Source organism: Octodon degus, unplaced genomic scaffold, assembly GCF_000260255.1.
Source record: "Octodon degus isolate 3935 unplaced genomic scaffold, OctDeg1.0 scaffold00313, whole genome shotgun sequence".
Classification (NCBI taxonomy): Eukaryota; Metazoa; Chordata; class Mammalia; order Rodentia; family Octodontidae; genus Octodon; species Octodon degus.
The window spans coordinates 849,151-867,236 of record NW_004524889.1 but is presented as its reverse complement, the minus strand read 5'-3'; the positions used below and the strand labels follow the sequence as shown (position 1 = coordinate 867,236).

The 18,086-nt window shown below is 33.5% G+C and overlaps 1 protein-coding gene and 1 pseudogene across 1 annotated transcript in view; one reads left to right on the top strand and one right to left on the bottom strand.

Annotated features, from left to right (window-relative positions):
• Positions 1–18,086, bottom strand: part of Cfap47 (cilia and flagella associated protein 47) — a 529,200-nt gene that overhangs the window by 299,651 nt on the left and 211,463 nt on the right. Inside the window, exons 37-39 of the mRNA XM_023707817.1 lie at positions 17,560–17,675; positions 6,339–6,489; positions 4,684–4,772 (exon numbers count right to left, since the gene is read on the bottom strand). Coding sequence (XP_023563585.1) covers positions 4,684–4,772; positions 6,339–6,489; positions 17,560–17,675 — 356 coding nt within the window. The remainder of the gene's footprint in view (positions 1–4,683; positions 4,773–6,338; positions 6,490–17,559; positions 17,676–18,086) is intronic.
• LOC111814426 lies at positions 11,586–12,027 on the top strand (annotated as a pseudogene).

Here is an 18,086-nt window from a genome sequence, read left to right as displayed (position 1 = left end):
AATTCTATTACCCCATAAAACTCTTTTTAAAAGATCCTAGGAAATGGAAACACATCCTCTTTTCCTACATAGGGTAGACCAATATTGTCAAAATGACAAAATTACTCTAAAAGAGCATAGACTTGTTGCAGCCACAAGGAAAATACTAACAGCAGATTTTTTTATGGAGCTAGAAAGAAATTCTCAAATTTATATGGCACTAGTAGATACCTAGAATAGTTACAGCAATCTTGAGCAGCAGGTACAAAGCAGGAGGCATTATCATCCTGTCTATCAAACTACACAACAAAGGTACAATAATAATAACATTCTGACAGTGTCACAAAAACTGACATCTTAATGAAATGGATCATGAAGATGCAGAAATAACCCATACACCATCAATAATCTTATTTTTGACAAAAGGACCAAGGACATTATGCTGGAGCAAAACACCCTCTTCAACAAATGGTGCTGGAAATATCAGTCACCCCTGTGAAAAATGGATTGAGGCTTATATGTCTTAATTTGCTATAAAATAAATGTGGATCAAGAATCTCGATATAAAATCAGAAACAATCTTTTTAAAATATTTTCTCAGGACCATTACCTTAACCATCTTGTGTATATAAAATGTAAGACAATGGTCCTGAGAATCTCCATCAGGTTTTTGAAACTAGCAGTTAATAGGCAGGATTCTCACCCTGACTAACTGTATATGCTGATACCTGTGAACCAAGCAACTGCACTGAAGATAACAATGTGTAATACTAGGGTCATGATTGGAATGCCTGTCATTCTGGTCTTTTAAATGTGTACTGCTTGTCATGACATACCAATTACTTCCATGTGGTCTCTCAAGTAAATGTTTGTTTAAAAATAAAGGGTAAAAAATGAAAACAAGAGATAAGAAAAAAAAATAGGACTGTCCTGCAATATCATATATGGTTAGATTTCTAAATTATTGTTCAAAAATCTGTAATTATTGATTTTTATTTTTTAGTTTTTTAGCATTCTATAGGAATTTAAAGTTTAGCATAACAGTGATTGTTGGAAAATACCTGTTCCATGTTATGTCTAAGACATTTGATATTCAGACAGACCGTGATATTAAGTTCTAATGCTTATGTCATGGGTAATGATATCATGCAGCTTCTGTTCTGGAGGGTTACAACTTAAATTTGCAAACCAAAAAATTAGAGAAAAAGAAGGGCTACAAGGATAGCAAATATTTTGGCCCTAGCCCTTCAAGGTCAGTGAGGACTCAGGACATAAGTGAACTTGTACTGTAATATTGTGTAACTCAGTGGTGGCCCAAATTTTCTGTTCAAGGAGATTATGAGGTCACAGAGGAAAGTAATCAAAGATGTAGAGTGTGCCTAAGGAGAAGCACCTAGAAAGAAAACATTCTCTCAGGCTTTCACAGAGAGCAAATTGGTCAAGCAATGGCCATGACTCATCCACATGGCTAACACTGACAAAAGATCTACAAATTATAGGATAAGGTTTCAGAGTAAATATTGAAGGGATTCGACTGACCTTGTCAGATACAATAGGTACATTTCTTGTTTTATAGGTTTTGCTTTATCTTGGTCTTAACCATCCAGCAGAAAAGTATGAAAGCAAGGAATAAAAAGTAAAGCCACATTAATATGCTTAGCTGAAAAAGGCTCATATCTACAACTTCTGATATTGCCAGTTCTGCAGATACCACACTAGTATTAGTGACTGCTGGACTATATTGAATTATTACGCTGAATTCATGTACTTACAATATGTGAATAACAATGAACACCCATCTCTGACAAAACTAAACAAAAAAGGGAATATAAAAGATCTATTTTTAGTGAAAAAATATATCTGTATATACAAAATATGATAGATATGCAGCTACTTTCTCTTGTTCAATGACAAGAAAGATTTGTACTAATAGTGTTTAGAGAAGATATCATGTCTGCATCTTGTACTCTGAATAACTACTATGAAGACAACAATATGCAATGTATTAATTATTGAAACTGTCCTACTAATCAGTTTTAAAACTGTCTCATTGCTATTTCTTTCTCAATAAAATAAAAATATAAAGAAAACAAAATAGGTAAAATTCTTGAAGGTATAAGCATTAACAAGACTTTCTGAATGGAAATGCAATCACATAGTAAATAATACCAACAGTCAACAAATGGAATTATATTAAATTAAAAATTTCTTCACAACAAAGGAATTAATGGGGCCAGGGAGATGGCTCAGTGGAATAAGTGCTTCCCTGGCAAGTGCAAGTGTATTGAGTTCAATTCTCGTTTTGGCCAAAAACAAAACAAAAGAGAGAAAGAAAAAGGAAGCAAAGAAGTGAAGAAAAAATCTACAGAGTGTTAATTTTTTCCAGCTGATTCTGGAACAGAAGGCCAATATTCAGAATGTATAAAGAACTCAAAAAAGATTTCCTCAAAATCATAAAATATGTAAAATTAACAATTGAACTGAATAAAAAATATGAAAGAAACACAAATGGCCAATAACTACATGAAAAATGCTCAGGAACTTTGACTATTAGAGAAATTCAAAGCAAAATGACAATGAGAGTCCCTTTCACCCCAGTAGGAATTACTATCTTCAAGAAACCAAAATGTCACAAATGTTAGTGAGGCAATATGGAAAAAGAAAACATTTTACATTTTTGGTAGAAATGTAAACTAGGAAAATAACTGTGGAAATTAGATTACTTAGGAAAGTCAAAATTGAAATTTCATTTGAACTATGTACCCCTTTTCTGTCACAAAAGATTTTCACAAATCATAATTCAGGGATACACACACACCCTTGTTTATAGCATCATAATTCACATATGTACACCAACAGATACAAGATAAAACAAATGTACTATCTATCTATCTGTCTCTCTGTCTATCTATCTATCTATCTATCTATCTATCTATCTATCTATCTAATCTTTGTATGCATTAATTTGAGCTACTCAGCCATAAAGAAGAATAAAGGTAGGTCATTTGTAAGAAAATAGATAGATTTTGATACTCTAAATCTAAGGCAAATAAATTAGACACAGAATAATAAAATTTGTGGTTTCTCTCATTTAAGAAACTCAAACTATGTATAATTAAATGTCAAAATAAAAGAGATGATAGGAAATGTGAAATCAGAACTTGTGAAAACGGGAAGGAATGCTGGATAAGGCGAAGGAGAGGAGGGTGAAGGTTGGTTAAGGTCAACATAAATAAAAGTGATAAAGATGTGCTTTGTATATGTCCCAAAACCACAAAATAAATATTTTTGAATTATTTAATTTATATATTTGTTTATTTATTTATTTATTTGCAATATTGGGGATTGAACTCAGGATCTTCAAGTGCTTACTCTACTGAGATATCTCCGTGGACCTTTTTTTGTATTACTTAAAAAAAAGTACAGAATGCTAAAGATAAAGAAAGCTGAAGGAAACAAGTTATGACAAAAACCAGTGTTGTGAAAGGCATGAAAAAGCAGAATAGACAGGAGCAAGGAAATAGGTTTTGTTTGAAAAGATAAGCGGCATGATATACTTTATGAAGATTAATCAATAAAAGAATGATTAAATTTTTAAAGTGAAAGATAAAAAAGGAACACTTTACATTGTAAAAATTTAAAAGGAGAATATAAGGCACTATTATGAAAACCTCTGTTACAAAAAGTACATAATTAATATGTAACTTTAAATATAATGATTAAAATAATTAAAAGTGATTACATTTTAAGCACATGCACATACATCTAACTAAGAATATTGTAAAGTTTTGATTTCTATAGTTGAAAGAAACAGATTTCCTAATTTAATTCATATACAGGGAATCATCTTTCATCTTCTTCAATATGTAAATATTTTAAGAATTAATTTTTCTTTTCTTTAAATAATATAAACATTTTCTTTTCTATGCAAATTTGAATCATTATTGCTGTTAAATCTAAACATAGATACACATTTAATGTACCAAAATTAATTAATCATGATGCTCTACGTAAATAAGTTACTTGTATTGAAACAAAATTTTAGTTCTGGACATTAACTGATGTAATAAATTAGAAATGAGAAATCAATTAATTATAAATTTGAAAGCTGTGTCACAGGGGCCAGGGCTTCCATCCCCAGGCCTGCCATGCCGGCCCCACCTCTGGGGCATGCTGAAATGCAATTGAGACTGGGCATGGTGGTGTGCACCTGTAATCCCAGCTCTTGGGAGCCTATAAACAGGTGGATCACAATGAGTCTGATCTAGTAGTGAGACCCTGGACACCCTGTAGACCCTTCCCTAAAATTACAAAATAAATAAGCAATTAAAAAAACAAAAGCTGCAAAACTTTGAATCCCAAGAAAATCTTATACACATGCTAATAATTTTGACATGCTCAACTGGAAGTATTACGTGTCCTATTTTATCTGATGATTATACATTTGGGGGAATGTAAACACATGTAGTTTCTTCTCAAAATAGTTCCTGTTGAAGAGTTGAAGAAATATATATTTGTCTTTAGAGTGGAAACACCTAATTGTAATAAATTTATTTATTTATTTATGTTTTATTTTTATTTTTTATTTTTTGGTGGAACCAGGGATTGAACTCAGACCCTTGCACTTGCCAGGGAAGCTCTTATTCTACTGAGCCATCTCCCTGGCTCCTAATTGTAATAAATTTAAACCAAACAATAACTTACTTAAACTTTCCACCAGTTTGGAAGGGGTTTCTCAAAGGCACAATGACTTGTTTCCATTGATAACATGGAGATTCACATTTAACAATTTCCTGAAGTAAAAAATAAAACATACTTTTTAGTGAACAAAAAAATTCATAAATACAAAATACAAAATTAAAAATCTACAAACCATTCATTTGAATATTACACTGACAATAATTTGTGAAATTCCCTTTTCCCAAAAAACATTGAGTTGCTAAAATCTGCACAGGAAAGAATAAAAACTAATGGGGCCAGGGAGATGGCTCAGTGGAATAAGCGCTTCCCGACAAACGCAAGGGCCTGATTTCAATCCCCGGTTCCGAAAAAAAAAATATATATATATATATTATCTCATTATTGAGCTACAGTGCTCTGCTAATAATTACCTGTCAAAATAATGTCTCTCAAACTGATATCCTCAATTTTATTTTATTAATGACTTGATATAATTTATATTCACAAAAGTATATATATATATATAACTTAATATGTGTGATATAAGGCTGCTGGCAGGTTTTTGTATGTATTCATGCATGGATAAATGTCTGCAAATTTATATACGAGTGTGGCATGTCTGTCTATGTCTGTAATGTACTCATTGCACTGACATATTTGTGATATAATAAAAGTATAGATACAAAACAAAAACTTGCAAATATCCAGAGAAATTTCTAGAAATTCTACATCTAAACTTATTGTATTCTTGGCTTCATTTTATTTTTCCATCATTTTCTAATCTATTTTGAGGTGACATGGAACCACGAGTGGATAAATGTGTAAGTAAATAAAGATGTTGAATAACTAGGTGTCAGCTTTTCTGCTACGAAGTCATGCTAATGACAGGTTAAATCTAGCCATGTCTTTTAGTTGCATGTGGTTAAGAAATCTGTTGCTTCAAAGAATTTACTTGAAAGAGTTGGCAAATGTTATGTGCTCATTATGCAGGAGTAAAATGGAATATAATATACATCTCAATGACAAACATCCATTTCTGCTTTAGGCATCACTTTATAATGTGTTAGTCTGTATTTATTAATATCTTGCTGCGTTCCTCACACATACAGCCACCACAAGAGCATTTCAGAGTCATTCTCTGTACTTTCTCTTCCTCTCTCACCCAAAATGTGTTAGAATCTTTTCAGAAACCTGGTAGCAATTTCAATTGTTTTTTGTCCATATATCCATATTGACAGTAATATTTACACTAGTGGACACAAAAAGTCAGTCACAATGTCTCAAACATTTCACAAAATTTTAAATATCATTCTTTCCCATCATTTGAGCTATACTTAGGATTCTATCAGGAACATCATCAAGTTTTAGTAAGCCCCAGCATTTGCATTAATTTTACAATGGTTTTACTCCACATAACATTCCATATAAGTTGATGAATGTTCCTGGTTGAAAGGAAAAACTCCTTTTCCTTTTCTCAATAAACTATTTACCCCCAGTTGAAACAAAAACACATGCACAGGACCATGACTGCTTTAATTTAAATCACAAATCTCAATGTCAAAACTGTGACTTTAAGAATCAAGAGCATCTCAGAGATAAAAAGTGGGAGAATGGCCATATGTGTGACACTCTAAGATTTAAGAACAAAAGCAAAGACACAATAAGTAAAATTCACTCACAATGGCTTTAATGTTGAGGACTTCCCCTTTAAGGGCAAAAGATACTATAATGTCTTTCACTCCATGCTTGGGTTTTGAAATTAATAGCAATGACGCTTCAGCAGGACGAAGAAAGCGACTGGTAAATTTCACAGTGACATTAACTTCACTTCTATTTAAAAAAAACACAAAAGTGGAAACATTTTACTAAAAAAGACTACACACAAGCATTGATTTACTATGGAGTTCATGGGTAATGTCTTCAGTACATACATCCTGAAATGTACTTGTACAAAATAAATGTCAAAATCTTAATCTAATCTGTAAAATCTAAATCAAACTCTAGTCATATGCATTTGATACAAAGTACTTGATTTTCTTATAGTGAGTATATATAATATATATATATATATCACATGTATTTTTGTATGAAATTCATAATACATATTTTCCAACTGTTTAGGCAAACTCTGAGTCATATCACTTCATATTGGTCACAGTGGAAAAAATGGAAATCACAGAATTAAAAAAATACCTAAAGCCATAATGGAAAAATATTTGAAGATCAAATCCAAGTAATAGTACATAAGTACTAATATGTTTGTTTTTTGTTTCTTAAGAGAAATCATCAAAAAGTCTATGTGTTTAGAAAGGATTACATTTACCAATTTATAGGAAAATTACTATCTCATGGCACCTTTGTGAAGCTGCTTGATTTCACATAGGTCATACATGCATGGCTTAATTTCATCCAATATAAATCATGACAAAAAGGCCGATGTTCCACCTATGACATGGAGAATGGGGTCTAATAATGAACTGCTGCTGGAACATTTCTCACTTTTTTTTCCTATCTCCCTGAAGATGCTGTGACCTGTCAGTTTGTTATTGCCTCCTGGGTTCTGGAGAAGTATGATGTTTGTTATCTCATTTTCTTTATCACAGTTTCAAGCTGTGAAGCTGATTAGTGCTTCTCAAAGATAGGGTGTTTTATCTTCAGTGATGTATCCTTCTCATCCCTTTTGATTTGATGTTTCCCTGAACAATGGACAGGGAAACACCTGCTATCTTTGCTTCCTCTTGCTTACACTGTTTATGTCATTAATGAGAACCATGAATCCCAAATGAGCTCACTTGTTTTATTAACTGATTTATTGTTTTGGCCTTATCTTGCCCTGACACAGCTAGGTTGACAAATCCTGGGAAAATCTTACCATTGACTTTACTCTGCCTTTTAGGATTAGAAATAAAATGGGAGGTACCTGGAATTGAACTCAAGATCTCACACTTAAAAGACAGGCACATGCCACTGAGATAAATCTTGGCCCTTTTAGCATTATACATCATATGACATGTTTTACTTTTCTGCAACCTACCATCTGGTACATCTTTTAGAGTACACATATTTGTGAATAGGGACAGGGATAGAGTCCTTGATATCAAACCTTGGACAAACATCTGCAGAGCCTTATTGCAGTTTCTGTTGAATGAGTGAGACCAAAGAGCAGCAAAGACACATGTGCATGAAAGGATTTCAAATCAATAGAAAAAAAAATCACAAAAGTTCTAAAATTGCACTTTAGGGAAAATTACAGGTCATATATAAACAGAACAGGGGCAGTTTTTATTAACACATATGTTTCTACCAATATCCTAAATTTTGTGTGAAAGAATTGTAAAAGACTCACAGGTTTTAATTTCAGAACAAGGAACACTTGACATTGAATTCTTTTGGAAGTGTTCTGGCTCAAACTCTTATAATTATTGGGAGTAAATTAATAGTTTTTTTAAGATATCCTAAAATTCACATCATTAGGTAAAGTGATATATACACTAATTCACTCATTTAGTTGATATTTATAATTTACAAAGTTCCAGGTACTGTTTTAGGTTTAGAGAGAAGTGTTATCTTTGACATCCTTGATTACACATTCTATAGCACAAAGTCGGAATTAGTGCAACCCGAAATAAAACCGCATATTCACAAATTATGTATGCATTACTCTGCAGTCCCAGAGCACATGATTGGGAGTAAGATGTAGTCTGCAGCATCAGATGAGCTCATATGAAAGGTGGGGTGCAAAGAATAAATAAGAAATATTGAAGAAAAGAGAAACAAGGGCATTCCATGTTTTTATATGTGGAACTCTATAATATGTTTAAGGGAATAATTGAAGGCCTACACTGAAGCATATGGGGCAACAGGGTGAGCAATGCTAGATATACTCAAGAGTAAGAAATAAGATAACTGCAAGTGGAAGCATATTTTGGACCCTGTTAAGATATTCAGTCTATATATTAATATTGATGCATGCTAATGGAATACTCCAAGCAGAAAGATCACATTTAAATTTGCATGAAAAATAATATAGTAAATGTATTTTAGAGGAGCATCTTAGGAGTCTACTGTGGCAGTGTACAGTAAAGATGATTTTATATTAAAAATGGTAGAAGAGAGAGGGAACAGAAAAAGTTGCCAGTTTTATGTGTTTGTCTAAAAATAGTAATGATTCCTTCCATTAATCATGAAGGGTTGGTGCATGTATACAACACATCCAATTTTAAAGTACAAGCTTGCATGATGGTGTAGTCTTGTAATCTCAGAATCCTAGGAAGTGAATATAAGATGATAGAAAGTTTCACACCAGCTAGAACAACTTAGCAAGACCTTCTCTCAAAATAAAATTAAAAATGGGCTAGGGACAGAGGTCAGAGCAAAGACCCTGTGTTCAATTCAGGGACTTGACAGAAGAGGTTGGAAGGGAAGGGAAGGGAAAAGAATGAAGCAGAGGGGATAGAAAGGGAAAGGACTGGAGGTAAGGGGAGGAGTACATGGAGAAAATGAGACTGGAAGAGAGGAAGGAAAGAAAGAAGGGAGGGAGGAAGGAAAGAAGGAAGAGGGATAAAATCAATATAACTTGGTAATGGAACTTATCCTCATGGAAAATTATGGAAAGGTGACTATTCAAGAATTATAACAAAGAGACCCCATCCCCATTCCTCTCCCCACCACATACCACTTCATGTGCCTTGTGGGAGAGAAAAAAATACTGGCTTTGCCCCACCCCTGCCTCATCACTGAAAAATTACTGCCCTGTGTGGGAGATGTGGAGCATGGCTAAGCTTCCAAATCCCAGGTACCTCTGTACTTCAGTTCTCCTCAGCACATAGTGGCAGAGGTCACAGCCACAAGATTGGCCTCACTGCGGATTAGACAAACACCCAAGAAGAGAGTTTCCCTCCACAACCAAAGTTTTACTCCACTTCAAAAACTGAGTGAGAGACAGCCTTCAGCAATAGGATTGGAGAAGGTGAGATGTGAACAGAGATTTCTTGAAATTCCCTGAGAAACTCAACGTTAGGCCAAGAAGATTACAGAGCCTTTATTCTGTGGTGGGAGGCCAGGTTTGGTGGGTATAACATTTGAAGGGGTTGGATCAGAAGGAGATTACATTTAGTTCAGTGGTCTACTTAAGTGTTTACACCATTGATTACATCCTGCAGAAAGTACTGGTCTAATTTACTATAGATCATTGTCTGGGTTCCCTAAGCATCTCCACTAAAATCATAGACTTTTGGTTAAGGATGGTTCATGTATGGTTCTTAGGATTTGTCAACATTTAGTTTATATTTTATTTCATTGTTGTCCCTGGCTTTACTACTGTATCCAAGGTGACATAGTTGGTGTTTTAATTTACTTATTTATGTGTGTGTGTGTGTGTGTGTGTGTGTGTGTGTGTGTGTGGCCAGCTAAGCCCACCAGGGGGCAGGGCTGGCTGGCATGTGGTGCTGGGGGATTGAACCACAGTCCCTGTGCTTTGCTAAGCTTGTTCTAAGTAGGTGCTTTAGACCACTGAGCCATCTCACCAGCTCCATAGTTGGTGTTTTCAACTGCGGTTTCTCTGTCAATATCTGCATTACTTGAATGTCATAAACCTTACTGTGGCTCATTCGTGAAGAACTAGGCACTAAGCCAAAGAAGCTGTGCACTTCTGCACAGAAAGCAAAACAAAACTACAAAGAAATAGAAACATAAGGAGAGAAAAAGCAATAAAATACCTCCAAAATACTCCCAATTTCCCAAAATCCAATTCAGGAGGAGGAATTTAAACCAAAGGTAGTTAAAAGAGGCAAAGAAGGACATTACGCATTGGTTAACTTGGGAGGCTTAGGCAGGAGGATTGCAGCAAATTGGAGACTAGGCTGTGATACAAAGTGAATTCAAACCCAGCCCAAACTACATAGTGAGACATTGTCTGAAAAAAAGTGAATTAAAAGAAGTAAAAATATGAAAGCTTCAAGAAGCATCATAAATACTATAATAGTGGAAAAATGAAGAAAGCACTGATGAAAAGATATGGGAAATGGTCTGATAGGTTCATCCACATAATATAAATTTCATAAACCATGTAAGAGAGAAACAAAACTGATATGATTTTCTATGAGATTTTTCTATGGGTTTTTGCTCCCCTCAAACTTCATATGTAAAAAGTTCAATTAACACTGTGATACTGGGAAGAGTAGCTTTTAGGAGGTAATTAGAACATTGAGGAAGGGCCCTTATAAACAGGATTACAACTTTCATTAATGATATCCCAAAAGCTACCTTGTTACTTTCACTGTGGAAAAACACTCTGAGTATACACTGTTCATGAACCAGAACTGTGGCTCTTTATTGACAGTGAATCTGCTGGCATTTTGAACTGTGACTTTTCAGGCACCAGAACTGTTACAAATAAATGTGCTTTTTGTCATCTACCTAGTTTATGGTATTTTGTTAAAGCAATCCAAATGGAACAATATAGAAAGCTAGTAATGAGAAACAGAGATGATGTTCTAACAATATCTGAAAATGTAGAAGTGACTTTGGGACTGGAAAGTAGGGGTATCTGAAAATTTGATAGTAAATATTAGAGAAAGGGTACTTTTACAAAGTTTCATAAGAAAAAAGATGTATATATAGGTTTAAATTTTTTAGAGCTTACCTGAGTAGTTATAGACAGAAAGATGGTAGAAACATGAGCAGAAGGTGCAATGTTGATGATTTCTCAGATAAAAGTAAGGAATATCTTATCGAGACATTAGAAAAATGTTAACGTTGATAGATGCTGAAGTGTTTCATAGAAGGGGCGTAATTGCTTTGTGTCCTATTCTTATGTAAAAGAACTTATGAAGTATGATAGAAGATTTTGAAAAAAGAATTTTCTCATTAAAAGTGTCAAGATGTCTGGTGGCACGTTGGTTAGGCTTTAGGCGCTAGGAACTGATATGTCTATGGCTGGTGATTTCTACCTGTGCTACTACATAGGATTCAAGGGAAATTTCAGAGACAAGTTTCTGGAGTTTGAGTTTTGGGAAGACAGGAAGCTTAGATATGCAAACAATAGCAATACCAAAACAATGTTATGATCAGAAAAGAGACATATGTCCACAAATGTGTAATGGAAGAAATGGAGAGAATTATCAATGACAGTGAAATAACAAAATACGATGCTTTGTGGACAACCCTGATTGAGTTAGCTGGCAAGAACTTGAAATTGTAATTGGAGATGAATATTTTTCTTTTACCATATCAAAGACAGGTTATCTTACTGATGTAAATCAGTCAAAATATCCCAAAGGCCTTCAAGTATTTTACTATTTGTTACAAGACTTGAAATGTTTAGTTTTCAGTCTCATTGGATTGCACTTCAAGATTAAACCAATTTAGGGCCAGCAACAAAGCTCAGTGGACTAAACACCTTCTTAGGAAAGTGCAGGGCCTGGGCTTCCATCCCAGGAACCACATGCTGCCCTGGTCCCACCCCCATAGCGTTCTGAGCGGGTGATGGAGTGCAGGCATGTTGGCACACGCCTGTAATCCCAGCAGCTGGGGAGGCTGGAAACAGGAGGATCACTATGAGTCTGAACTGCATAGTGAGACCATGTACAGGAGAAAAAAAAAGGAAAAGATTAAACCCATTTAAACTGTATATTTGTTAAGATCTTTTTTATATATGAGGGGTAGGGAAGGGAGGGCTTGTCATTTATAATATTAGGATCTTTATGAATGTGAAAATAAACTTTTTGTATGTAAACTGAGGATAGGGAAATATATAAACAGACTTAATGGTTTTTCTCCTTTTGGTCTAAGTAGGAAAGACTGTCCATGTACACATTAAATTCTGTAAATAAAAGCAAGTTTTGTTGAAATTTTGCTCTAATAAAACATCAAAGTCCGCATGAAAAAAATTCAAACATATGGCTTAGCTTTCCTTGAAATTTTACGGAAAAGTTCCAGAAGAGAGAAATAATTTAAGCAATTTAATTAAAAGATAAGCAGAGGGCTGGGGAAATAGCTCAGTAGAATGAGCACCTGCCTGGCAAGTGCAGGGTCCTGAGTTCAATCCCCAGTACAGAAAAAAAACAAAAAGAAAAAGAAAAAAAAAAAGTAAACAGAATTCCAAAATTAGGAAAATACATTAATATTGATATTTAAAGAAATGAGAAAATATATTTGAATGGCTGTGTAGGTAAGCAAATATAAAATAAACCAGACCTACATCTGTAAAATGATCAATATGGAAATAGAGATTTTGTTTTCAAATGGGAAGAGGAACAAGAGAAAGGAAAAAAATGGAAATTAGCTTCTTCAAATGAGAAGGTGCCCAACAGATGGAAGGAGCCAGGGGCAATGGGAGTCATGCAGAATGAAATATAATTAAGAGGTAGTGCATCCATACACTAATGCCCCACAACAAATGTAAACAATATGCCCTACAAACATGTACTAGTAACAATAAAAAATGTTAAATTTCAATGTTTGTGCCCCTCTAAATAAATGTGTTATACATATAATCATCCAAGGAATGGCATTAGAAAGTACGAAATACCAACTTTTAACTTTCATTCTCCCCATAAAAAACAATTAGAGGGCCAGGGAGATGGCTCAGTAGAATAAGCGTTTCCCTGGCAAGCTCAAGGGCCTGAGTTCAATCCCCAGTTCTGCCAAATAAAATATAATCGTAAGTAAATAAATAAAACAATTAGACAGTGATCAAGAAAATAGTATAGTCCAGAGAAGGCTTCAATGGTTCAGTTAAAAATGTGTGGATGGAATAAAAAACCTTAGAATTACTTCACAGACTAATTGCTGGAGAGACAATTATATCTAAGATATCCAGAGATAGGTAGGAACAATAAAAGCAAATCATTATTAGTTACATAGTGGGTACCACTTAGGTCCTTAAGAACGTGGTCCACAGAACACATGAGAAAATTTTGTCACCAGCTTCATCAACACTCAATTATATCATGCACTCCTTAAAAAGGGAGAAAGTTTTATACTCTGATCCCAACCGAAAAGGAAACACTTTGAGTGAGACAGTAGGAAATGGAAAGCTGTTAGTCAAAATATACAAATCTTTAGAAGAAAGGTGGGTAAGTTTAGAAGACTTAGTGTTCAGTATGCTGCCTATAATTAACAATAATGTATCTTATTTAATGTTTAAAAGTCTTTTTTTATTTGCCCTAGTGTCTTGCTATGCAGTTCAGACTTATAATGATCCTTTTGTCTCAGCCTCCTCAGTGCTAGGATTATAGGCATGTGACACCATGCCTGGTTTCAGTGGCTGGCATGGCATGGGAGCCAGCATGGTATGGGACAGCAGGGGTCAAACCTGTGTCCTTGAGTTTGCCAGACAGGCACCTAGACTGCTGAGCTATCTCCCCAGCCCCATTAATGTATTTTCTGCTTGATATTTGCTAAGAAAGTACTTGTGAGAATTCTACACCATCATTCTTACACACACATAGTAACTACAGAAAGTGATGGACATGTCCATTAGTGTACTGTACTAATTATTTCAAAATGGATATCAAAATATATCACCTAATTTAATGTATATGATGTTTGGTTGCAAATTTACTTCAATAAGGTTGGAAAAAATCATCAGTGTGATGATATTAGTACATGAGACTTTTGGATGATTAGAGTTCTCATAAACAGGATTAGTATCTTTTTAAAAGATATTCCTTTTATTCTTGGAAACTGTTTCCACTTTTCTAGTATACAAGAACACAGCAAGAAGGCTCGAAATAACAGGCTTCTATCTGGTGATCTGACCAACTACATTGAAGACAACCATGTACAATATAACAACCACTGTTGCATACCTTCCATCTTGTTTCCTTTCGAAATTGTGTATCATTTATAAAGTCTATTATTTTTCTACTTTCTTTAAAATAAAAAAGAAGGCTTTAAGATCCAGAAAGTAGGTATTCACAAGACAACAAATCTGGCAGTATGTGATCCTAACCTTCTTATTATTAAGAAAAATAGGAAATAACATGCATTTTTAAATGATCTATCAGTTCTATTATATTTGATAGTAGTCAAAATAGCTTAGGACACAATTGCATGTCATGGTACTTTAGGATTGCTTACAAGTAACAAAATTAATATTACGTTGAATCAGAAGTTATTTATTAAGTATTAAACAGATAAACATTCATATACATACACATAAACACTCTATATGCAGGTGTCAGTTTAATAAGAGTACCACCTCTGGATTTATATTGGCTTATTTTAAATGTTTGCTTCATCATTTAATAGCAGGAAAAATTTGGCAATTTGTTTAATCATTTTGTGTATCTTACTCTTGTGATATCTTTGTAATGATATTAGAGTGTTAGGAAGATATAACATATATATATAAAATGTATGGTTATAGAATTTTATATACAGCAAGTATTTCTTCAACTCAACAGAAAACATGTTCATGTATAATTAGTTTTACAGTTTAAGTATTTAGGGTATCCATTTTAGAATAGATATAAATGACTAAAAAGATATAAACTAACCGAATATGTTTATATGATCCTAGGTATTTTTTTCTTCTGTTCATTTTTGTTACCCAATTTTTTTTTACAATTAACCAGTTTATGTTTAAAATAAAAATAATGCACATTGTGTTTTAATGAGAAAATGTTGTGGTTTTTTTTTTTTTTTTTTTTTTTGTGTGTGTGTGTGTGCACGTGTGTGTGGAACCCGGAATTGAACTCAGACCCTTGTGCTTGCCAGGCAAGCGCTTATTCTACTGCGCTATCTCCCCGGCCCAAGAAAATGGTTTTGACCTAAAATATTAGAGTAGTATGATTATAAGATAATATCCATGTAATGTGAACCTTGAAATACTGGGATAGTCTATTAGATTCGTGAGCAACATAAGATTGGGGAGAGGTTGGGGAGATGCCTCAGTGGAATAAGCGCTTCCCTTGCTAGCACAAGGGCCTGAGTTCAATTTCCACTTCTGAAAAAAAAAACAAAAAACGACAGAAAGAAAGACAGACAGACAGACAGAAAGAAAGAAAAGTGGAGAATGGACTTCAAGGTTTCACATCCCTAACAAAGAAGACAGTTCGATGAAAATGCCAAAATGAATTTGTATCTTCACATTTATATATATGTAAAAGAAAATCTATGTATGTCCTTAGAAAATGGTAAGTTCTCTGAAGAAAGAATTTTTTTCTGGTATTATACTTATAATACTGAAGGCAGTGGTTAAAACTACACTGCACAGTTGAACAACTTAATAAATTTATCCCTATAGCTCATGCACATGAAGAAAATCATGCATATACGGAAATACAGCTATTGATATTGTCAGAATTGTTTTAACAAAAATAGTGAGGAATCTCAAAAAAATAACTTTTATCTATATCAGATATAGGCAAAGACTTCTTCAACAGTACCTTAATGGCACATTAAATAATATCATGAACTAACAAATAAGATTATATCAAATTCAAAAATTTCCACACAGCAAAGGAACCAATCAACTGGGGAAGATATAATTTATAGAACGGGAAAATATTTTGCCAGCTGCTGCTCAGAGGACTAACATCTATAACACATAATGAAGTAAAAACTAATTACAAAACTCACCCCAAACCCAATCAATCAATAATGTACAATGAGATGAACACTTTTCAAAAGAAGCACATACAATAAGCACATCAAAATTCTCAGTATCTTTGGCCATTGGAAAAGTTAATTTAGAAAGAACAGAGATTCTACCTTATTCCAGGAAGAATTGCTGTTTTCAAGAACTCAAATTACCACAATTTCTGAAAAGGGTAAAAGAAACCTTTCCACATTGTTGGTAGGAATGTAAAGTACTACAATCTTTAGTATAATCAGATTTTTCAGGAAACTAAAGATAGAAATTCCATGTAACAAGCCTATTTCTCCTCTGGATATATTACCAGAGTTGAAGACATCACATTTTAGTATGATCCATGTGTACCCATGTTTATAGCAGTATAACTCAGTATAGCAAAATTACAAAAATGGCCTATATGCCCACCAAGTTTAGAGTAGATAAAGAAAATTTCATCTATCTATCTATCTATCTATCTATCTATCTATCTATCTATCTAATATACATATGCATACATAATATATATATACATATATATATATAGTATATACATATATAACATCAAGTATTGCTCAGTTATAAAGAATAAATTCGAGATATTTTTAGGGAAATGTTTGGATCTTGAAATCATAATTCTACTTAAAATAAATCAGATGTAGAAGGTCAGACATCACATGGTTTCTCTTATATGAGAAAGCCAAAATAATTTTTTTCAAGGTTTTTTTTTTTTTTTTTTTGCAGGGTCTCACTACACAGCTTGGACTCGTAGTGATCCTCCTGATTTCTGCCTCCATAGTGCTGGGATTACAGGTGTGTGCCACCATGTCCAGACTCCAACATCTGCTCAGTGCACCCTTGTGCTTACCTAAGCAAGCACTTAGTGTGCGGAACCATACCGACAACCCTCCAAAATAAATAATTTAGAGAGCAAAATAAATCAGATAATAGGAAACGGAGGTAGATTTTGTGTAGATGAAAAAGGAGGTCTGAAGAATGGGGGATGGTATGGTTAGGTAGGGGTTGAAAAATGATCAAAATGCAATATCTATCTATCTATCTACCTATCTATCTATCTACCTATCTATCTATACTGATTCTCCAAAATAAACATAATAAGTATATAATGTTAACATACACTGATAAAGAATATTTCAAAGTATCTTAACTGTCAGAGAATTTCTTTATATGTTACATATATTCATTATATATTTTATATGTACATATATTTGATATATTCAAGTCACTCTCTATAATTATAAAAATATAAAATTCTGTGTCTGATATATTCAGTAAAGCAATATTTTATGAAAAATACTCACTGTGGAGGAACTGTTACAACATTTCCTTTCTGAGCCAAAGAGAAGTCAATAGCATCTCTCCCAACAATTGTAGCCTGATACACTATGCTTTGTAAGCTTGAATTTTTCAGTAGTATCTATGTCAAAAAGAATGTGAATAACATTATTAATTTTAAAATTGTATAACTATATAGTTGCTATTTTCATCAGAGTTATGCATTCCAATCATGAAACTAGTTAATATATACTATCTTAAAAAGTCAGATGTTGTATTTAACAATGGTAACTATCTATCTACATCTATCAATCTAATCTATCTATCTATCTGATATCTATCTATGTGTGTTATTTGCATGAAATAGGAAGGAAAAAAGTTTTCAGCCAAGGAAGTACAAAATAGACAAATTAACTGATCAACATAGACTTGATCAAAAAGAGTAATGGAGAATTAATTTTTGTTGTAAAAGGAAATTTTTGGAATATTTTAAGAACATTACTTTCATAATTCAGTTTACAAAACAAAAAAATTAGCTACTCAGCGTAGAAAG